This window comes from Apium graveolens, chromosome 3, assembly GCF_009905375.1.
Source record: "Apium graveolens cultivar Ventura chromosome 3, ASM990537v1, whole genome shotgun sequence".
Lineage (NCBI taxonomy): Eukaryota > Viridiplantae > Streptophyta > Magnoliopsida > Apiales > Apiaceae > Apium > Apium graveolens.
In genome coordinates, this window is record NC_133649.1 from 46,568,943 (window position 1) to 46,592,132 (window position 23,190).

The window sequence follows — 23,190 nt, forward strand, 5'->3', positions numbered from 1 at the left end:
ACAATTCAGGACCCATCACTCTTTATTAAAGACTCCTCATTTTATCTTTGAGTGCCCGTGTTTTATTGGTAACTCTTCAATTTATCTTTGACTACCCGTGCTAAATAATTGACACTTTGATTAGGCTATTAGGGTATGAGTCTAAATTGGCAGTAGAGTGCAGACACTTTGTCTAGTGTGGAAAAAAAGGTCCAAATCAGTACATGTGGCTTTTTGTTAGATACTACAAATATACACATTCTAAGTACATGTGTTCAGCGCGAGCCTTATGCACTAGATATGGCCTAAGCTTGCTTCTAGTTAAGTTTGTTCTTTCTCAGATTATATCTATATCTTATGCATAGCCATAGATAGTTACACATATGCGTAATAATTAATGCACTATAACTCTGTAAGACTACAGGTACCCGTTGACTAGCTTTGACGTGATAGTACTTCGAACTCTCAAATTCCTAACCCTAAGGTACCTCGTTTCGTCCTGAATTTCATAAAATATTGGCTTATGGAAACTATTTTTTAGATTAAATTTACAAGCCAAGTGAAATGCTATAGTGATTATTTAACTATGATCCCATTTTCTCATTTCTATTTTGTTTATAATGTTTTCTCCATGCAAACTAAAACACCTTTTTAAATTATTGAAAATTTGAAGATTATGTGTTCCTATGCCATCGGTCCCTGATCGATAATAATCTATTGATATAAAATAATTGAGCACCGAAAGCAATGAATACATTTATGATGTGAAACTTGATACTAGTGTTATTTAATGCTCGAGGTAATAGAAATAAGAATATTTTGACAGCTTTTTATGAAAAGGAGACTTTAATCGAGGGTGGGAGAAATGCAATGTACAGCTGCCTATTAACTTTGAAAAAATATCGAAATAGCATATATTCTGTACCCAACACGTGCTCCAGTCCAGATACTTCTACAGTGCAAGAAATACTTCAACATAAAAGACAAAAAGAGCCATTATCATTCAAAATAGTGAACCATTAAAATATATTTTCTTTCATCTTTTCCTATTTAAGTTCAAACTGGTTGTAGAGTTTTCATGTTTTATTAATTGAGTAAAGATATTGACTGTACAAATATAACACACCTAAAAAGTAAAGGAACTATAAATATGAAACAATGAAACAATAAAATCAAAAGCAAATAGAAAATTCAGCAACTTATCATGTTTCCAAGTTATAGCCAATCCAGAAAGACAAAGAATAGAACCTCTAACTGAAATTGGAATTATGGATTTCAGTGACGTTTATATTGCTACTGAACTTATAGACACTGATCTTCACCAGATCATTCGATTTAAAATAGGTTTTATCAGAGGAGCATTGTCAGGTAATCCTATATACCAATTTTTGTGTCTGCAAACAATCTCTTATAAAATTGTAGTTAGGTCTAATGTTCATTTGTGGTGATTGTATTTTCGAGGACTAAAATATATACAACCTGCAAACAGAATTTTGTATAAATTCTAAAAATATATACAGATCAAGAAATCTTTAACAATGTCAAACAATGGTTAAGTGAAATTGATTGTTATGCCAGTGAGAGTGTAAACAAGCTTTTGGTTGGTAATAAATGTGATCTTACATCATAGAAGGTTGTCTCCACCGAAGCAGCTCAGGTAAAAAATACTCTTCATATTTTGTATATATGTACATGTCTTCATTCTTTTCTGAAAAGTCTCTCTCATATCATTTGAAGAGTATTTAGGTCGCCCTATTAAGCTTCAGATTTGGGACACTGTATGCCCCCGCCCTTTTCTTACTGCCTGTTTTTTTCATTTTTTTAATGTGTGTTTTTGTCATTGATTCGTGTTTTTCATTTTACGGAATAACACACCACAAGTTATTGACTTTGAACTAGAAGAGTTGACAGTACGTATGGTATCCAATAATATTTATCTTCTGTTAAATTATGGGGTACACTTCAACTTTTGATTAAATTTATTTATAATTTTGACTCCTAAAAATATTTAAGTAATTTTATTCAAATTTTAACCCAAACCAACCCGAACCAACTTGACCCAATATATAAAGGGTAGGGTTGGGTTGAAAATAATTTTTTTAGTTAACGGGTTCATTATTTTAAAAACCGAATTAATTGGGTTGGTTCGATTTATTACCTCTAACCCGCCCAACCCGACCCACGTTCACCCCTAGTTGGTGTGATGGAGCAAATGACGTGGGAATGCTTCAAGATTCTGACATTGGGGTCGAAAGTGGTATTGAAGGAATGCATGTGCTTAACTAGTACCTACATATGTTTTTTGAAACATTTAATTATGACTATGTTTATAGTTGAAGATTAGATATGATGTGTGTAGTTGGTTGATTGGATGGATTAGATAATGTAGTTAGTCTATACATTTGATGACTTATGAAGTTTGTTCGTGGTTTGGTAATAATAAACAGAATTTTGCGATTTCATTTGTTGGTATTGTCTTTAATATTTTTGGTAGATTTTTGGTTTGGAATATGTTTTATTTTTCGCATTTGGTTTTTTTGGGGTGCATATAATAAAATCAGTGGAGGCTAATGTATAATCAATAGACATCAGCTGGATGTACAGCTTCTGAAAACTGATGTTAATGGTCCCAGATATCTGCTAACAACTGATGTGAAGGATTATAACAACTGATGTATATGTGGGTGTAGAGAAAGGTCCTACATTTTTACATCGACTAGAGACTGGTGTTAAAGAGGTAGGCAGACTACGGTTTCTAAAACTAAACCGCTGTTAAAATTGTCAGACACATCAGTTCTAGTTAAGGAATCGATGTCTAATAAAACCTCTAACATCGATTTTCATTTACAAGTGATGTAAAAAGTTAATTTTGACATCAGTTTCATGTTTAAAATCGATGTTAATGTTGATTTATACCTTGTAAATTAAATGTTGAAGTTCATAATTAGATCATATTAAAGTTATATTTAAAAGGTTGTAATGCAGTTTCTATTTTAAAACAGAGAATATACATCGGGTTTTAACCTGGAACCGATGTTAAAGTTATTCACAGACATCAGTCCATAACCGATGTCATATGGGGGTACCTTTCTCTACACCCGCATAGACATCGGTCAGGAAAATTTTTAACATCAATTTATGGCCTATGTCTATTGAAGGTTTTCTTGTAGTGCAAAAAGAATAGAGGAGATAGTTATGATTTGTTGGGCGATATGGAGGAACAAAAATGAGTTCGTTTGGAGGCAACATGGTTCAGAGTACTCAGAAGTTTGTAAATCGGCAAAACTCTTTCTTAACCAATGGAAGAAGGCTCAGGATACCTCCCTTATTATCTTGGTTTCATGACTCAAGACGACGGTAACAGAGTTTTGGGAAAAACCATAGGATGACATGATTAAAATCAATGTCGATGCAGCAATTTTCGAGGACTCTAGTAAGTATTGCTTGTCCATGGTAGCGAGAGATTGTGCAAGCGATTTAGTAGCAGCTACAGCTAAATGCAGATATGGCCACATAGCCAGCTTAAGCAATAGGGATTAAGAAAGCTTTAAGTTTGATCAAGAAATAAGGCTAATCAGCCAGTGATAATCGAGTCTGATTGGCTGGCAGTAATTCAAGCGATCAGGTGTTCTACTGTCAACTTATTTTATCTTGGCAGGATAATTGACTAGTGCAAATCTTTAAATAACGAGTTAAAAAATCATCATATGACGTTAAATTATGTTAAACGATCTGCGAACAAGTTGGCTCACTTTTTAACAAGACATAATAGTTCTATTGCTGATTTATCTCCCCAGAACTATACAAGTAACGTGTAATGATTTGAAAATTTAATACATTATTTTCTTCTTGGCAAAAAAAATTATATGAGAGGAGAAAGGAAACAAATATTAATTTTAAACGAAACTGAGGTCATGATAAACATATTTGCACGTTTGTATTAATTGCTATATTTTCGGCCAGTTTGATTGTGAGTACGATGCCATTAAAAAATTAATAGTAAGATGTCTACAAGAATTTCTTATTATTAAAAACGTATTGGTTTTATCAAATCCATGCAAATATAAATACGTCAGAAGTGAAGAGATGTTGATATAATTATTAAAAGCTTATAAGTGAAGAAATAAATAAAATTAAAAAGAAGTTTAAAAGATAATTAAAAAGAAGATTAAATGATAATAAGTGGTATATCTATATTGTGACTTTATTAATAAGCGAAATTATGTATAATTTGGTGCTAAAAGTATCAAGGTGATACTTTCGATATAAGTTAGACTTCTATTCTCCGTCAACTTTGTTTTTAACACGAAAGTTTGACTTCTATTCTCTATCCTTTATTTTTAACATAACTCGACTTCTACTTTTTGTAAATTTTATTTTCTTTTTAGTTAGTATTCATCCAATCGTCATTTTAATTTATAAATTAAAAATATTTTTTAAACGATTTGTAAATTATATTAAAAATTTATTAAGTTACATTAAATTAAGTAAAATAACTTATATTTATTTTTAATTTTAGAAAAACTACAAACTACTAACATGAATTGACTTATATTCTGTGTAAACTTTATTTATTTATAAATTATATTAAAAATTTATTAAGTTACGTTAAATTAAGTAAAATAACATATATTTACTTTTATTTTGAAAAACTACTAACTACAAAGTAAACTATTAACACGAATTGACTTTTATTCTCTGTAAATTTTATTTTCTGTAGTATTATTTTAAAAATAATTAAGTAATAGCAAATGACTTTAGTAACATTTATTAACTTATAAATTGAAAATAATTGATTTAACGATCGTATTTGTTACTGTCCATCACAATATTTATATACTTTAAATTAAAAAACATATTTTAACAGTAACAAATTTATGGCTTGTATTTAGATTATATTTGTTAATATTAAATTAAGTTTAATAACATCTATTTACCTAACTTCGATTTTTTTTAACTACATATTTTAAAAGTATTTAATATATTATATTTAGATCTGTATTTTACACGAATTATGAGTTTCAGTTTTATGCAAATAATAATGTGATATTATTATTTTTATAATTTTTGCCCCTGCTTGGCCCGGGTTACAACTAAGTAGCCCAAAGCTGAAGCTTAAGACACCAGTTGTTGCAGGTCATTCAAAAGGAAGATACAGAACAAAATACGGTAAACTTTGCCCTGTGTTCTTAAAATTGTTTTCATTTACTTTTTTGTGGGTATAGGTTGCTAAAATCTTAATATGAGTTACATGAAATGATTTATAAGACTAGTACTAGTACTAGTATAGCTTTCTGATTGAACTATAATTACTTTGTTGTATTGACTGTAGATTGTATAATCTTCTTTTTAATGCATAGTTGTAGTGTTATATATTTGCTGTTTTCAAGAATCTGCATCGAATAAGTCTAGGAATGAATGAGAAGAATCGAACCCATGGTACCACAGGAGAGAGAAACCTTTATTACTAAGCTATCCCAGCTCGCCTACTATACACTTTGTTATATATCTCTGTTGTTGTTTTTCTGTATGCGAATTATTATCAGATATCGCTTCCTTGTTAGACCCCTGATGGAGGAAGTTTAGATTTCTGATTGTACTCTGATAAATTTGTACTTCTTTTTACCATTATATCTGCACCCAAGGTTTATACCCTAAACATTAGGATTTAAACGGTTTCTTCAATACATTCAAATTTGTGGAATATATTGTTTGCTGCTCTGACTATCCGATCTGATGGTAATAGCTCACTATGTTTCTCTACAGAATGGATTCGTCGATGGTAGTTCATAGCGGTGGATGTCATTGTAAAAGAGTGAAATGGAGAGTACATGCACCAGCAAGTATATTAGTATGGGATTGCAATTGTTCTATCTGTAACATGAGAAAAAATACCCACCTTATTGTCCCTGCTGATAGATTTGAACTTCTAGGAGATTCAAAAGACTTCCTCACAACTTACACTTTCAACACTCACACAGCGCAACACACTTTCTGTAAGGTTTGTGGCATTACTTCATTCTACATTCCACGCTCCAATCCAGATGGAGTCGCGGTTACCTATAGGTGTATTGATCCTGGAACGGTGACCCATGTTGAGATCAAGTTTTATGATGGAGAGAACTGGGAGGACTCGTATGAGGCGTCAGGGGTTGCTTCGTGTTCAAAAGTATTGCCTGAAGGCTCAAAATGATAATTATGAGGAGTTGAAAGGATATCTGACCAAAGTGATTCGCATTCATCATTTGTGTGAGCTAGATGTCCGAGATTCCCTGTGGAGTTGTTTATGTGACAAAGTTCTAATGTATAAACAGTATGTAAGTTCTGAAATTGTAGAATAAGATGTACATCAGGGTGTGGAATGTTGTACGTTTAAAAAAGAAACTCTTGGGAGGTTTCAGTATATATATATACCCTCATTTCAGCTGTAACTTTATTCCAGCACTTTTTGGCTTAAACTTCTTCTTTCTAAATAAAGCTTACAGAGGCTGACTCTTCTTCTCATCACACTCGTATTCTGAGCTGAGCGTAATCTCACCACATCAATCGTATTGAATGATTTCTGTCTACCAAGTTCACAATAGCAGCCAACAAATGCCAAGTTGTGCAGTAGTTGAACTCTTATATCCTTGCGCGAGGTCAAGAATTACGTGTGTAAATAATTAGCATAAAAAAGCAAGTTAACAATAGCAAAATAAGGAGGAGAAAGCACCAAGTAATGGCGGAATAAACTATTAGTAATTAATTATAGTGAAAAATAATATGTAGTGTCGTAAATCACACGATAAAGATTATGAAAATATTGAGCATCGCTTTAGCTAGTGCTTACTTGAAGTTGCCTTGCCTTGCACTGTTTTGAGTGACTTTGGCAACTGCTGGAATATGCTTCTAAATCACCAATTTCTTGTATAAATTTAAATCCCTCCCTAAATATAAGGAAAAGCTTTTTTGTTAATATATTTTGAAAATAATTGGATGCAAGCATGTGCTCCTGAGATGATAGGGTCCAGTTTTGATGATAACAATTAACAGAACAGGGAAAAGAACACATCATTGACACAAATATTTACAAGATCCTCTGGAATAGGTAACCTAACGTGCACCCATGTGTTTTTTTTTGGCCAAGATGCTGCACCAAGACAAGTTTTTATAGTACGTACTCTGTTTTACTCTAAACACTGTCATTCATTACAATTTACGCATAAATTTATTAAAACTTTTATATCAATCAAGTCCTGAAACACTTCTGATTATTTATGTTTAATATCTACAGATAGTATGTTTTTGTGTGTGCAACTCCTTTAAAACATTGCAAGTTTGTAACAAAACACGTTTCACCATCCAGGCCGGGCTATAAGAATTACAGGCAATAGCTACTTTAGTTCTTGCTTTACCATCTATCAAGGTCTAAAGTCTATATTGTAAACATATTACTTCTGGATAAATATGCAAAGATAATATTTAGACAGACAAACAAACAACTTGAGTGTGACAGATAAAGACACTGTGTAATCTTTGCATTTGATTTTTTTTTCTCAAACTTACAAAAAAGAAAAGAATCTCCAGGCTAGATATCTAAAATACAAAAAGTGAGCGACAACAAAGCTTACAAGATCACAACAATAAAAGAAGAAAAGGAAAAGACACAAACAGAATAACCAGCCAAGACCAGCCCCATATTCATTATCACTACAATTTCAACTTTCTATCCGTCACCTTCCATCTGCAGATGTGAATGATTCAGCAAACCCATACGGCAATGTTGGTATACTTGTAGTAGTATTATCCAAACTTGCAACGAAGGAAGATGAGGCCGAATCTGCATGACTTCTACCTTCAAATGCTTGCCATTTCTTAAGTGCTTGTGGCAAAGACATATCAAGATCGATTCCATATATGTCGTCGGAACTTTGCTCGGATGGTTGCCAGAGCTCTACAAGAGAGGATAACACATTGACTGCATGACCCATGTCAGGCCTCTGATATGGTTCTCTGGCACAGCAATGGCCTGCTAGTTCGGCCGTAGTGTGAATGCTGGAAAGGGTTTCGTCATTTAGATCAAGTGTGGGATCAATGGCCTTACGGAATGAATCCTTATTTAGGTGCATTCTCCGGAACCAGGTCACCAAATGCATGCTTTCTTCGGGCTGGCTTTCATCGAGTGCCTTTCTTCCTGTGATTAGCTCCATCAAGATCACCCCGAAACTAAAGACGTCGACTTTTGTGGTCACACGTCCTGTTACTGCAATAAAACATGATTCAAAAGTTTTAGGACTGTTTCTTGGACCTATGTATTGATTAAGAAAATTTATTCTCATATAGTTTGATGCCCAATATAATACGGAAAACAACATAAAAACTCCAATTGGGAAATGTCCATAGTATGCCTTAAGTTCTTAAGTGAGATAAAAATCAAACACTCTAATTCTATGCTGCTCTACGCATAAATAAATGTATTAGCTAAAGATAGCAAAAGTATAGAAAAGAAATGTAATTATGTAATATACAAGACAGTTCTTTTGGGAAGTGATGAGAGAAATCAGAACATACCTGCATATTCTGGTGCAAGATACCCAAACGTTCCGGCAATTCTTGTCTCGACAGACCCTTTACCTTCAGGAGCCAAGCGTACTAGACCAAAATCTGAAACCTTGGCTCTCATATCATCACCAAGAAGAATGTTTGAGGGCTTTAGGTCCCTGTGTATGAAACTTTGGTGGGCCAAACCATGAAGGTATTCTACACCTCTTGCAACATCCAATGCAATGGTTAACCTTCTTGTCCAGTCCAGTGGCTTTAAACCTTCTTCTGCCCAGTTGAAAAGATGACTGCTGAGAGTACCTTGAGGCATGAATTCATACACAAGAAGTTTTTCATTTCCATCTAAACAGTAGCCGAGCAGAGCAACAAGATGTCGATGTCGAACCTTTGTCAACACAGCAATTTCAGACTTGAACTCAGTCAGGCCCTTCCCTATGATCACCCCGCCATCCGATCTCTTCACAGCAATCTTAGTTCCATCATGCAATTCCCCTTTGTAGACTGTACCAAAGCCTCCTTGCCCCAATATATTTTCTTCACTAAAGTTGTTTGTCACATTTTTCAGAACTTGTATGGAAATAACCATGTTGCCTGCCTCGACCATCTGGACGTCATTAGTCGTTTCACTTGCAGGAAGTGTATGTACTTCGCTAACAGCACCCACACTAACACTTGATCCTGCAACTGTGATCTTCATACTTTCATTATCTGATCCAGAAAGTCGAGGATGAATTACCATAGCGTTCGGGCTTTGTACTCTGCTAAAGCGCTTCTGCTTACTTTTGTAGAAACAAAAAGCGGCCAAGCCAATCAAGACTATCACAAAAATACCCCCAAGTATGGAAAGCACAATGATTCCAACAGAACTTCTAGACTTCTTACCACTATTTTTGGAATCATCATTTTCTGAACTAGAAGTGCCATTAGAACTACTTCCAGGAGAAGAAGGATCACTCTTATCCTTTCCAATATCCGTGTTTCCGTCCGTTTTCAAATTCAAATTAGCCTTAAAAGCTGGCAACTTACCATGAAGCTGATTGTGTGACACATCTAGCATAGTTAGTGCAGGTAGAGTTGTGAGTTCTTCAGGGATTGTACCTGTTAAATTGTTATTCGAGAGAACTAGTCTTTGCAGAGATTTCAGTGCAGCAAATGCAGGAGGAATCATACCTGTGAGCCCCATCTTCTCAAAATTAACAATAGTGATATTTCCATTGTAACAAGTAATTCCCACCCAACTTAAACAAGGATCATTCCCCTTCCAGTTGTCAGCAAATTTCATTGGATAACCAAAAGATTTTACAATTGAAAGCAACAAATTTACTCTAGGATCACATTCACCAGCTTTAGGCAAACAAAAGCTATTACTATCCTTCAACATATCCAAGGTAACCGAATTCTTAAAAACCGGCATTGGTCCCTGAAACAAATTATTTGTCAAATTAACAACTTTCAATGACTCAAGATTTACCAAAGATAACGGAACTGGACCACTAAACGAATTATCACGAATACTCAAGCTTTCCAATGCCTTCAACTCCGAAAGATCTGGAAAGGGACCAGAAAACGAATTGGAATGCAACCAAATCTCCTTCAAAGATGTCATGTTCTGCAAGACATCAACACTTCCACCAAGTTTACCACTACCCTTCTGCCCATTAACCCAAAAAGACTCAATTTCTGAACCCGAAAAGCTCAAAGGTAACTCACCCTCCAAGCTATTAAAAGCAAGGTGCAAATTAACCAGCCCCGGAAACTCATCAGGCCCGAAAAAATCAGGAATTTTGCCAGTTATATTAGCAGAATTAGCAGAAAAATTCTGAAGAGCAGAAGCATTCCGCAAAGTCTCAGGTATTTCCCAAGCAGAAAAGGGATTATTATCCATTTCAACAGACTGTAAAGAGTTCAACTTATTGAAAAAATCAACAGGAACTGAACTAAACTGATTATTACTAAGCATCAAAACTTGTAATAAAGACAGCCCACTTAAAGTTGGTAAAGGACCAGATATATTATTCCATTGTAACTCCAACCTTTCAAGTTCAGAAAGCTCTGATAAGTTTGGAGGGAGTGTACCTTGTAGATTTTGATGGCCAATTTGAATCTTGGTAACTCTCTTTCCTGCTGAGCAAACTACATGGGCCCATTTGCATGGATCAGGGTCAGTCCAGCCCAGTAGTGGTGATGGGTTCAGAGTCTTCTTGAGAGATAACATGACTGCAATGTCATTAGGTTGTGTTTCAGAGTTTGAAGTGAGGAAGAGTGAAGATGTTGAAGTGAGAAAGATGAGAAGCAGCTTGAACCTCAGATGAAGTATCATGGTAGTGTGTGTTTTGTGCAAGTTTGTTTAGAGTTCAGTGCGTGTTTGTGTGTAATTTGTGTGTGTTTTGGGGGGGGGGAGAGAGAGAGAGAGATGAGAGTTTGTGAACAGGGAAGATTGGAAGGAGCAAGAGGAGGGAGTTTGTGTTGGAGCTATAGAGCACATGGGTGCGGGATCCACGTATACACGAGACATGTATGTATCTATGTGCAAGTATGTACTGTGTTCATTATTTAGGTGTTAGGACTTGGTGTCAGTTAGTTTAGTTAGGATATTGGTTTAACTAATCAATTGTTAAATAGTGTAAAACTGTTATTTGTCATTTTCTTATTTTAAAAGAGCCAGGGGCAGGCAGATGTATTAAAATTCAAAATTCAAATTTTCTAATTGGTTAAAATAATTTGAAATTTGATATAGATAGATGAAGTTGGTGTAACTTTAACTATCTACATAAACCAAATCAAATATAAATGGATTTAATAAATCTCGCAGAGACTGTTTTCAAAAAATTATCAGCTTATTTATTTATGCGTGAACATACATACGTTATGTAAAAAATGAAAAGTAACAATAAATTGAATAATTGATGAGAAGGAAATAGCAATTTCAAATAAACAAAATCATCTATAAGTTGATCAAAACAGAGAACAAAGAGGTACTCACGGTTGTCTACTAATTGTAACAGCAAAAATTTCCAAACGAAGAAGTCAATAACGGTGCAGCACTGGCTCTTTCTCAGGTTAAAAAAGCTTTCACCTTTATAAATGTTGGGGAAAGTTCAATGTAAAATGCAAAATAACTATGTCTATTGTTATAATTTGATATCAAAAAGTATTTTTTATGTTAAAATAATAAAATTTCAACTACAATCCTAGATGCATTTTGATGCTACATGTATTTTGAAACCAAATATTTTCTAATTTACCTAAATTTTGTCATCTTCCCCTAAATTTCATTTAAAACACAACAACATTAATCTTTTTTGTAATAATTTGATGATGTGGCGCATAAATACATCTTTGATTTTAAATTTAGAACCAACCATGTATATATATATATATTTGCATCCAAATATAAAACTCTTTTGGAATTAAATATTTTGACATTTAATTTTAAATTATAAAAATGACACCTGCCACTTAGAGCATTGCATTAGACTTCCAGATAGGAAACTAGGCCTCTTTCTCCTTCAAGCTCTCCCCTCCCCTCTTGCAATCTTTCGCCGCGCCCTAATTTTAACAATCTACATGTGTAGCTTAATCAAATTTAAGTATTCGTTTAATTTTCCCTCAAATTTTAACTTTTAATATAAGCCAAAAAAATAAGAAATTATTTATATAAAAATCTTGATATTAAAATTTAAGAAAAATATTATTTTCAGAGCCAGATTTTAACTTTCAGAACAAGGTGGAGTGAAATGAGAAAATTACTCTTAAAAGCACATAAATTAGCAATTTTTTTGAGTGCGGCTTTGTGAAAGATAAAAATTTGTTTCGAAAATAACATTTATCAAATTTAAATGTAATCAAGAAATAAGAGTCATTGGAGGAGGGGAATATTCGGGGAACTTGTTCGAAATATTAAATTAGATTCTGCCGGTATATAATTTTATACATCTTTTATAAATAAAAGAAAATTAACAAAAAAAAAATTAACAAAGTCACCAATTTTTTTTAGTTAAAAGAATATAAACTTTGAGATAATGTATATTTTGGGTTTTTGGAATATGGCCTTTGGCCTCTACATTCGGTACTCAGTGATAATGTATATTAGCTGGGGACCTCTTTGTGATGGGAGGAGGGATGAGATAATCACTACAGTGTCACTTGCTACTTCTGTCTTGGACCATTTTAGTTCATTTTTTTGCTCATATTAACAATGTAAACAGCAACTGAAATAGATGAATGCGCAATTTCATCTAAAATGCACCTAGTTATAAATATAACTAAATTATATAAATTAGGGGTATACAAATGAATCGTTCAACTGCATTACTCATGTGCATCGTTTGCAACCGAATAATATTTTACGGATATTCGTGAACACTGATTGGTTGCTAATAAAAATTTTAGTAATGACTTATTATGATATGGATACGGTTTTAAAATTTTAAAATCACAAAACTGTAACCACAAAATATTTTTAAAATAAAATATATTTTGTAATATATAAATTATTAAATAAACACAATTATTTTGTTAAAAATTTTCCTATTTATTATTGAAAGATTAATAGCTTAACATTCGTTTTATTATCGCTTCAAGCCTTTTCATTAAGATTTATGCCCAATTAGTCAATTACCTGCCTGCCTATCTCAATGGTAAGATTCATGTCTCCCCATTCTCGGACCCTATTTCTCGTACTCTTCAATAGTTTAGCCGAACAACGGAGTTCTAACGAAACCAGCAAGCAATTTATATTAGTTATCACCCCGTCTCTTCTAAATGTTTCATTTGGGTCGAGCAACGGAATTTTTAGAAAAAATGATAAATTAGTAGAAAAATAGTTAAAAAATGAGTAAAATAGGGAGATCGATTAATATTATATGTATAAAGTGGGTATAGTGGATATAATTAGTGAATGTAGTTACTTTTTATATTATAAAAAAATTATTATTTTTGAAATTTTTTGAAATATAAACAATTGGATGAAATATTCTAAAAATGAAAGTGTAAACAAATGGGAGGGATAGAGGGGTATAATACTTTGTATTTTACCGAGTAACTTAAACATAAATTTATCAATATTTTGATTATTGTTTCACTAATTTTAAATATTCTATATAAAGTGGTTGAACTGTAATAACAGTAAATCAGTAACTGTAATTATCAAGATTAATGGCAATCATAAAATTGATCCAATCCGATTCAAACCTATACACTTTTGAAATAAGTTACTGAAAATATATTAAAAAGAATGAAAAAAGAAAAAGAAAGTGAGCGGATAGAGTTTGTTTAGGAACAGATAGGGACTGTAGTTGATTCGTTGTAAGGAACATGGGAAAATGGCCAACTTGGAATGGTTGGAATATGTTTTGTAGTTGCCCTAGGCTTAAGTCTTGCATGTGAATCCCCTCTGACACCTATCTATACGCTGTTGTCCCCCACAGGTGTAGTAGTAGTATTGTATTTTGTATTTGCTACTAGCTAGCTCACGAGGGGGCGTTGCTTAACTAGGTTATGCTCCTCCTTGCTAAGAGTATTCGGTCGATTCGTCTAAAATCAGATTAAATTGAATTATTTTTTTTCTTAGACCGGACCGAATCGAAATTGTAATAAAGATCAGACCGAACCGAATATCCGGTTTTCGATCGAATGAATTGATTTTTTTCAAAAATAAGATTATTTTAAAATTTTAAATCAAAAATTATAAAATTTAAAATATAAATAATGTAAGGTGGTATATCGAATACTAAGAGTGTAAAAATACAATTAAAAATTATGATTATAATTTTGAAGATATATGAAATGTATATGATATAAAATTATAGTATTATAATTTGGTCTATTCGGTCTATTCGGTCCGGACCGGAATACTTTTTAAAAACATCAGATCGAACAGAATTTTATTTCGATCTATTCGGTCCGGACCAAAATAGACCGAATTTCTGAAAATTCTGGACCGAACCAAATCGAATTAACACTGTTCGATTCAATTTTTCGATCTCAGTTCGATTTAACTCAGCCCTAGCTCCTCCTGCCTCCTCTCATATTATATCATATTATTATTCAAACACCGTATTACAACTGGCAAAATTTTTATACTATCTTGATTAAAAATTCCATCAAAATAGTGCAAGGTGCGGTGCCCATGAACTACTGAGCTAGTCCAAAAGGTGCGCTAAGAGCATCAATAATCCAGGGCCCCTGAATCAGGGGCAGGCAGTATTAAGTCTTCTTAATGGGCCGACCTAAAATTTAGTCAATCCAGATTAAAAAGGTTATGACCATGTTGAAGATTATCAAGCCTGTCACACCAGCCCAACGTTGTTCAGGGCCTTTGCATGGGACTATAAACTCACCCAAATTCCCAGGGGGTGTCGACAGAATTTCTGTAATACCAAAATTGACAGAGCCTGTTCTCAGTTACAACTTACAACTACCTAGTACCCTATAATTTTCTGCAGATATGTGTAACTATCTATCCCCTATAATTTTCTGAAGACACGTTTAACAGTGAAAATCACCATTAAATTACTTATGTGTAATGTCACCCGCTCCTAATTGCCCAAGTGTTCTCCAACCTCATACAGTACGCTATATAGCCCTATCATTTGAAGGAAGGTTAGAGCCCTTCAGAGCTCACTAGCAGTATATCAGTTAGATTCATGGCCTTTTGTGTATAATAATGTAATGTCTATTATATTAAAAATAATATGCCAGACAAATGGTAGAATAGAAATGAAACATACAGATATATGCAGTTGCTGTTTCAGGATGAGAAAAGAGAAAACACAGGACACAAAACAAGAAGAATACGATAATCAATGCATCAAGAGATACTGATCTACCAATGCTGCTGGGATACCACGGAGCCATGCTTGTCCTATGCATTCAACAGATATTAACTCAGCTGAGCAGTTGCGGGTTAAAAAGAAGCATAAGTAAGAAGCTCTTCATCCTCCTGAAAATTTCGCATTGCCTCTTCTTCTAAACTTACAATAGCCTTAATACCATCCCCACTTGGAGTATCCATCAACACAATGCAGTCAGCAAACGGCGTATCCACGATTGTCACTTTCACCGGCCTATCCCAACCAAAATCCATAACATCATATATGGGGAAATTGCACATGCTAGTAAAAGAAAATACCCTGCAATTTCTTTTCCTATAGTCAATTAAAATTGGCATCACTTCGTTTCCATCCAAACTTTTGATAGTTTTGATTTTCATCTTGCCATTCCGCATTCTTTCCACTAATGAATGTAACATCATTTCACTCTGAGTGCTTGTTGGAATGTGATTGATAGTAAACAAATTTCCAACACTCGACAATGGCAGAGGAGGATCAACTATAGACCTGATGTTCACGGCCTGGGACAAAACCGAGGTCACAAACACCCCAGAATCTGATTTAGCTGCTACAATACTTTTGTAAAGCAGTGCAGTCACAAGCTCATTTCTGGTGTACTTTTCTTGACACGAATAATCCATTTTGGCTTTCAGATTTTTGATGTTTGAGTTATGAAACACAATCTCTTTAGTGATCCAGTACTTCTTTGGAAGAGAACTAACAGATGTAACTGAATCACCTTCATAAAATGGATGCAGCTGATTAAAGTGAGGACACAGATGGCCGATTTTACAATGATCTCCTGAATGGCGGGTTAAGTTGGCCCAGTAAGTTATGAATGTGGATAAAGTACAAGCATCACCAACACGGTGTGAAAGGCTAACAGCTACAGCTATCCCACCGCGATGAAAGTGGTTAAGTTGAACAAGCAACAGACTAGGATCCTTACCAGATGCTTCATCCCAAATCGAGTCATTTTGAAAGAGGTGGCCTAAACCATCTCCACTCTTTTCAGCTTCTTTCTCCAGAGCATCTGAAAATGTGTTTCCAATTTTGGCCTCAACGAAATCGATCCCTTCATCGTTACAATCAATGTACGATCCAGACCTTAGCCTTCCTGCAAACGGGTAGTATTTGGAGAGTGTTTGAGATAAGGAGGTTTTCAGTATATTTGATATTGTTGTTGCTGTTGTATTGGCCAACTGCTGAGGGGGATAAAAGAGTATGATTGGCATATATAAATTTCGAATCATTCGATCCTGTGAAGAAAGATTATATCGTTTCAACATTAGAGGTGTGGGAGAGGCTGGTTTGATCGTACACTTTGATCTGGAAACTACATGAAGATTCCTTCGGAAAATTGATGCCAGTACCAGGCTTCTACCCATCATTGTTTGATGGAATGAAATTCTCTGCCACCAACAAAATAATAATTCTTTTGCTAAAGAGGGTGTATTTAGTCAAAGATTTTATGAAAGGAATTATTTGGATTATTGAAATCAACGAAGAGGTCAATCTTTAAAATGATATTCAATAAAAATGGTAAAAAATCGAAATAAATCCAAATCAAATAATTCTTCTCTTAAATTTTTTTAATGCGTGTATAATGGATTCAGGTACACTATACATACACATTGTGATAAATCCTCTACTTTTCGGAACCTATATTTTTGAATAATATTTTGAAACTATTATTCTTTACTTTTTGAAAAGCATGTATTTTTAATCTATACAATCCATTACTTTTCAAGGATTAAGGGATGTTTTGTTGGCCAAATTCTGTAGCCACATATGGATTTCAAGATTTTTTTTTTAATTTTCTTTATTGGTACTTAATTGAAATTTTAAAAAATCTTTTAAATCTCGAGAAAATTTAGATCGTAAAAGATTCATTAAAATTCGAATATATTCAATTTAAATTGGATTTTAAAAAAAACATTAAAATATGATTGTATTCAAAACATCTTAATTTTATTTTATTTGGAAAATCGGTGAATTTTGATGAATTTTCTAATATATTTGTTATCATTTTTTTAGAATTGTAACTTACAATTGAGCATATTTTTACTCTTTTCAAATCTATATTATCTTAAAGGCTACTAATACTCGTTTAGAATTTACCCACTAAATTTACCCATGAATTTACCCATGACCCACTATCCATGACCCATTTAATTTTTTTACACATAAAACATTATATTATACACATATTCATGGATCTTTTAATATTTAAATGCATTATAACCCATTTTAGAAACTAACCTAAATACACGTAACTCACTCCCTGATTGTAGCAAGTGAATGGTACGTTTGAATTTTTTTGAATTTGTTTACACGTGAAGTCAATCTACTCTATCATCGCTCACAATCAAATTTCAAAATTTGAATTCTTATGTATCTTTTTTATTCTATAATACTCATCCACACCTTCAATTCATTATCTTATTTTTAATTGATTTCCGTTTTTTCTCATATATCTGAATTTTTCATGTTTTGTGCTTTGATGTTTGTATATATTCGTTTACTCATATTTTTTTGATTTGTGCAGATAAGAGACGATGATGAACCCTAAATCATTCAAAAACTGATAATTCAGGTATGTGTGTGTGTATATTTATTTATATATATGTTAGTTTGGAAAAACCTTCAAATTCGTTATTTACCTAATTGTATTACAATACATATTTTTCTTTGATTAGTGCAGAAAGTGAATCAATTAATAGTACTGGTGAATGAACTGGACACCTGTTGGGTTTGGTTAAGTGTCATAAAAAAATAGAAAGGCATCATCTTCTTCTTCACCTTTTATTGGTAATATTTGTTTGTGTGTGTTTATGTAGTTACAATTATTAAAATTAAAAAGGATTTCTTGGTATGAGAAAATAAAAGTGAATCTGACCAAATTTTATCATCCACGAATAATTTTAGTACATGTTCTTGAATTCTGATTCTACGTGTATGGATAATGTATAGAAAATTTGGGTAAAGTTAAGACCTTAATTTTGAAGTTGTATGTATGGTTTAATAATTATTTTATTTGTGTATATCTTTCAGTTGTGTTTGTCTTACTATTTTGTAGTCAAAATATGGTGCAAGTATATGAATCAGTTAGTATTTGGTATTTGTTATAGATTGAGACCAAATTAGTGTATTTGTTCTTTGTTAAGAGAGGAATGAATTGTTCTAGAATTAAGTTGTTTGGAGATGATGGAAACTATCCAACAACACAGTTACATCTGGTGCGGAAACTGGCAGTCATATATCCTTTCGTACTATCTTATGTCCTATTATTTTTTCTATTTTATATAATGTTTTGCTTTGTTTACTTCTCCAGACGGATCAAGATGACAGTCTAGCAGGGTCCAGTTATAAAGGAAGTAGTGAGTATAGTTGTGCTTCATCAGTAACAGATGATGATATGGGCGGAGTAAGGCTCCTGGAGTTGTTGCCAAACTTATGGGATTGGATTCCTTGCCAACGTCTAACTTTTCCGAGGCCTACTCTACCCCATTATTTGACTCGCGTTCTCTAAAAGATTCATACTACTATAGAAAGAGTGGGGAATTTCATGATGACCATCAAATTATGCACTCTGGAAATATGTTTAATAGGGTGCAGGAGCCTGTAAGGAATAACATAGATCCAAAGCTTCAAAAAACTCTAAACAGTCCATTTAAGAAGTTTCAAAGTGAAGTTTTGCCTCCAAAATCAGCTAAATCAATTCCACTCACTCACCATAAGCTTTTGTCTCCTATTAAATGTGGTGGATTTCATCCATCTAAGAATGCGATGCATATAATGGAAGCTGCTGCTAGGATTATTGAGTCAGGAAGCCAAGATGTTACAAAATCAAAAATGCCTCCAGTTGGGTCTTCACATCCCTTGAAAGTCAGGGATTTGAAAGAGAGAGCGGAAGCTGCTAAAAGACCATCAAAGCTTGCTGAAACTTCTCAAAAACCAGCAGAATCGACTGCTGCTAAAAATATCAAGAAACAATCCACTAATAAGAGTTGGAATAGATCGATAGATACGAAGACATTTATAGCGTCCCCAGATTTAGAAGAAGGTTCAGTTGGCTCACGAAATAAGGGAAAATCTGTATCATTTGCAGTCCAAGCTAAGGCCAATGTTCAGAAAAGAGGACTAACCCCAAATTGCAGCTGAAATTCAGTTGGTCAGAAAGAACAGGGTGCATCAGTGTCAAACCAGATTTTTAAAAGTCATCCAAGTGTGCAAAGAAGTTCACATAAGAAATCTCATACAAATAATCCTTCCTCCGTACTTAGGCAGAATAATCAAAAACAAAATTGCCAAGATGAAAGAGAAAAGGTAGGTTCGAAATCACTGCCTTCTAATTCACAAGGTAAAAAGGTGATGTCCGGAGATTCTTCACTTGAGCGGCAAAGAAGCTCAAGTAAAAATTCCGGGAACAACAAAGTTGGTTCTAGAAAGATTGGGCGTGAGGTAACTGATGATGGTAAAGAACTCCCATATTTCAGTACAAGTGTCACCAGGAAGAAAAGGTGTATAAATGGAGATTTTAACTTGCAGAAAGACCAGGCTGTTGTTGACAATGCAAAAAAGGGAAAGACGATTCAATTTAATGGAGTGATGGACAGTAAATTTAGCCGGCTGAAGAAAGCAAAAGAAATGGAATGGATGTTGTTTCTTTTACATTTACAGCTCCAATGGGACGATCTTATCCCGTTCCTGAGACCTCTAGGGATGTTTTGGAGAAGAGTAATGCCTTTTTAGTAGATCTCCAAGGTAAAAAGGTATTTTTTAACTAAGGTGGTACTAATGGTGTAAGGTCATCATCAGTGGGATGTAATGTGATAGAAGGTGATGCTTTGAGTGCTCTATTAGAGCAAAAGCTTAGAGAATTAACTCTAGGGGTGGAGTCTTCTCGCCATAAAGCAGGGGAAGCTGGTAGTACTGCTTCAAGTTTTCAGGATCAGAAACCGCAAAAGACAGTAGTGAAGTCCACAAAATTACATGTCGAAGGAAGCAAAGGAGGGTCCCAAATAGACAGCTTGGATGAACAACAAAGTCCTGTATTTTCTTTAACTTCTTATGAAGAAGGACGCATTAGCAAACATAAGCTTCAGGTACCTGTTTTTCGCTTATTAGTACCAATCTTTAATTTGATGGTAAATTATACTTTATTTTGATGCCTATAATTAGTGTACCTTTGTACCAACAGCCTCTTGGTCCAACAATATCTCTCTCGACTAACTTTACGGGAGGTCAGGGGTTCGAATCTTCTCAAAGACAAGATGTAAATCATTATAAGAAAAAGGTCATAGAGAATTAACTCTAGGAGTGGGTATGGGTGTGCCTAATTATAAAAAAGGTGTACCGTTTCTGGCAATTGTAAATCATTTTTTGTTTTAGTAAGAAAAATTTCATTCAAAAGGATTGAAAATTGATATGTTCAGAAAGTTTTCCCAATGCCATAGTGTGAATATGATGAAATAAGTGTCCTCATGATTAGAATTTCTATAAGTATATAAGTGTCCTCATGATCCATGACTCATTTTATTTTTTTTACACATAAAACTTTATATTATACACATATCAATGGATCTTTCATATTAAAATCCATCTTAACATATATAGAAACTAACCCTACATATCCATCTATACACTTCCCTGATTATAGCAACTAATTACTACGTTCAAATTTTTTTGAATTAAAACCATAACCATATTATTGTATCAGTTTTATCTTTCCAAAATATTCAAATTCATGAATCTGTATTACCTCTCACAATTTCTTCTCTATTATCTTTGTGAATATGCAATATATATATATATATATATCTGTGTGTGTGTGTGTATTTTTATCCATGTATTTGATTTATTTGCTTATATGATACTCACAATTTCACAATTTTGAATGGTTATATTGCGGATGAGTACCAATGACTGCTTGTGAGAAACGTTTAATCATTGTATTTCATTAATGATTCAAAAGTATGCTCATATTATCATTGTTTTTTTTTCTTATACTATTTTGTTATTATTTTTCATGAATCTTTTGATATATTTCGATTGCGGCTGGGATGCACAATCGAGTGCCCTTTTATTTTTTTCATGATTCAATTAATTTTTTGATTATGTAAAAACTTAAGTTTTGCACTCCAACTGTTTGATGTTAGATCTAAATAACTCCGTTTTGATTTTTTTTTTATTTTCTTGCAGAATGGTATTAATATGAAAGATGATGAAGTGGAATAAGGTATCTAGGTTGTATTTGATAAGGTAAAGATATGTTATTGTATGTATTTCGGTTATGGTATAAAGTTAATGAGTGTAGATTTATTGATATTATGTATGTTTGTATTTCAGCTCTATTTGTAACTAAAATTACATGAAATGGTTATTTTCTGTTATAATGCAAGATCATAATTTCCTATTGCTTGCTATTTCATCACGAATCAATAGAATCAGAAATGCTTACATATCGCCATATTTCATCACAAATTATACAAATTCTGAATGTGTAAGCCTTATTTTCTGTAAGTTGAACAGCCTTGAAAATGATTTGATTTTGTTGATCAATAACTACTTCAGTTTTTTACATGAAAGTTATATAGAAATTATAAGTATTTAGATATTTAAACTTATAGATTTCTCTTTTCTTGCAGGAGTTAGATGGAGGCAGATGAGCAAAAAGAAGGGAAGTTAAAGGAGTATAAACTTTTAAAGGTATAGAACAGAGACCAGAACTTAGCATATTGCTGGTGGGATGATTATTTAGTATATTTTCCAACAACTCCATTTGTGCAACATTTAGTAATTACCTGGATTATCATGTTTCAACTTGCAATTTTTTTTTAATCGGGTGTTATGTTGGCTTGGAAAAGTGAAAATCTTCTTTTTTTCCGCTTGGATAACATATTTTCGTTTCTTATGTAGTTTAGTAGGTTTCCCCTGCATAAGCACAAACATGATTGTTAGGAAGACAGCAGTGCTAACATCTCTATATGCGCGTTGTATATGTCTAAACTATTTCATGATGTAAGTCTGATAAGAAATAATTTTAGTTGATTTATGTTTATTTCTCCATAACACAACATGCGACAAGTTTGAGGTGAAAATAAATATTCAGTAAAATAGAACCAGAAAATGAAGTATGGAAGTCCAAATTGTCCGGTAAAAAATATTTAATATAACAAATTCGAGAAGTCCTGAAACTGGCCTATGCAAATGATATGGCTATATGGTGTAAATCATTAAGAAATGTATTAGTCCAATAAATATTAGAGAGAGAACTAAAATCAGTTGCTTCTTTTTTCATATAGATTTTGGTAGTCGTTGAGTAAAAGAAAAAAATTAAGTTGTGGGAGTGATAGACAGATCATAGCAATTAATGGGATAATGAGAGAATTGTATTTTATACATTTATTAGCAGATAAACATATATGTAAATTTGTAACTAATGTTTGTTTCATATGATTTTTGAAAATAATTTTTTATAACAGATTTTAAATACCGGAGAACAAGAGGGTTTGCAAGTTTTAAATTATTTTTCCCACAATTTACATGCTTATTCTTCATTTAATTTTTTTCAGTAGCTTTGAACTATATACTAAGTCTTCCATATTATCTTGCTACCTTCATCTTACTTTCTTCTAGACAACTGACCACATTATTACAATTTTTTATTTCATACAGACCAGAACCTTCCTCACTGCAAACTCTGTTGTGTGAAATGGAACTTGCAATTACTATCACTTGATGTAGAGCTTTTGTGTGCACATATTCATATAACCTTTGGTTTATTTAATAATTATGCTCCTGGAAAGTTTGACTTCCATTCTACTGATCTTTG

At 33.2% G+C, this 23,190-nt stretch overlaps 4 protein-coding genes across 4 annotated transcripts; 2 read left to right on the plus strand and 2 right to left on the minus strand.

Annotated features, from left to right (window-relative positions):
- Positions 1 to 5,060: 5,060 nt before the first annotated feature.
- LOC141710698 (uncharacterized) lies at positions 5,061 to 6,410 on the plus strand. The gene is made up of 2 exons (XM_074513240.1): positions 5,061 to 5,148; positions 5,746 to 6,410. Exon 2 carries the CDS (start codon positions 5,747 to 5,749, stop codon positions 6,170 to 6,172), a length of 426 nt encoding a protein of 141 aa, XP_074369341.1. The 5' UTR covers positions 5,061 to 5,148; position 5,746; the 3' UTR covers positions 6,173 to 6,410.
- Positions 6,411 to 7,468: 1,058 nt separating this feature from the next.
- On the minus strand, positions 7,469 to 10,940 carry LOC141712224 (receptor protein kinase TMK1). The gene is made up of 2 exons (XM_074515071.1): positions 8,530 to 10,940; positions 7,469 to 8,221 (listed from the first exon to the last, which is right to left on the minus strand). Exons 1-2 carry the CDS (start codon positions 10,838 to 10,840, stop codon positions 7,692 to 7,694), a joined length of 2,841 nt encoding a protein of 946 aa, XP_074371172.1. The 5' UTR covers positions 10,841 to 10,940; the 3' UTR covers positions 7,469 to 7,691.
- A 4,308-nt stretch (positions 10,941 to 15,248) lies between these two features.
- Positions 15,249 to 16,813, minus strand: LOC141710699 (acyltransferase-like). Its single transcript, XM_074513241.1, has one exon. It carries the CDS (start codon positions 16,742 to 16,744, stop codon positions 15,428 to 15,430), a length of 1,317 nt encoding a protein of 438 aa, XP_074369342.1. The 5' UTR covers positions 16,745 to 16,813; the 3' UTR covers positions 15,249 to 15,427.
- A 2,126-nt stretch (positions 16,814 to 18,939) lies between these two features.
- Positions 18,940 to 21,593, plus strand: LOC141714183 (uncharacterized). Its single transcript, XM_074517715.1, has 4 exons — positions 18,940 to 19,481; positions 19,644 to 19,971; positions 20,145 to 20,461; positions 21,558 to 21,593. The coding sequence occupies exons 1-4, from the start codon at positions 18,954 to 18,956 to the stop codon at positions 21,591 to 21,593; spliced, it is 1,209 nt and encodes a 402-aa protein (XP_074373816.1). The 5' UTR covers positions 18,940 to 18,953.
- Positions 21,594 to 23,190: the final 1,597 nt, after the last annotated feature.

Bases quoted from the DNA above. Each gene is read 5' to 3' on its own strand.
- LOC141714183 (XM_074517715.1), top strand. From the start codon at position 18,954: ATGTTTAATAGGGTGCAGGAGCCTGTAAGGAATAACATAGATCCAAAG. The intron at 19,972-20,144 runs GTAAATTTAGCC...TTTTTAACTAAG, and splicing joins ATTTAATGGAGTGATGGACA to GTGGTACTAATGGTGTAAGG. The intron at 20,462-21,557 runs GTACCTGTTTTT...ATTTTCTTGCAG, and splicing joins TTAGCAAACATAAGCTTCAG to AATGGTATTAATATGAAAGA.
- LOC141710698 (XM_074513240.1), top strand. From the start codon at position 5,747: ATGGATTCGTCGATGGTAGTTCATAGCGGTGGATGTCATTGTAAAAGA.
- LOC141710699 (XM_074513241.1), bottom strand. From the start codon at position 16,744: ATGATGGGTAGAAGCCTGGTACTGGCATCAATTTTCCGAAGGAATCTT.
- LOC141712224 (XM_074515071.1), bottom strand. From the start codon at position 10,840: ATGATACTTCATCTGAGGTTCAAGCTGCTTCTCATCTTTCTCACTTCA. The intron at 8,222-8,529 runs GTATGTTCTGAT...GTTTTATTGCAG, and splicing joins TCTTGCACCAGAATATGCAG to TAACAGGACGTGTGACCACA.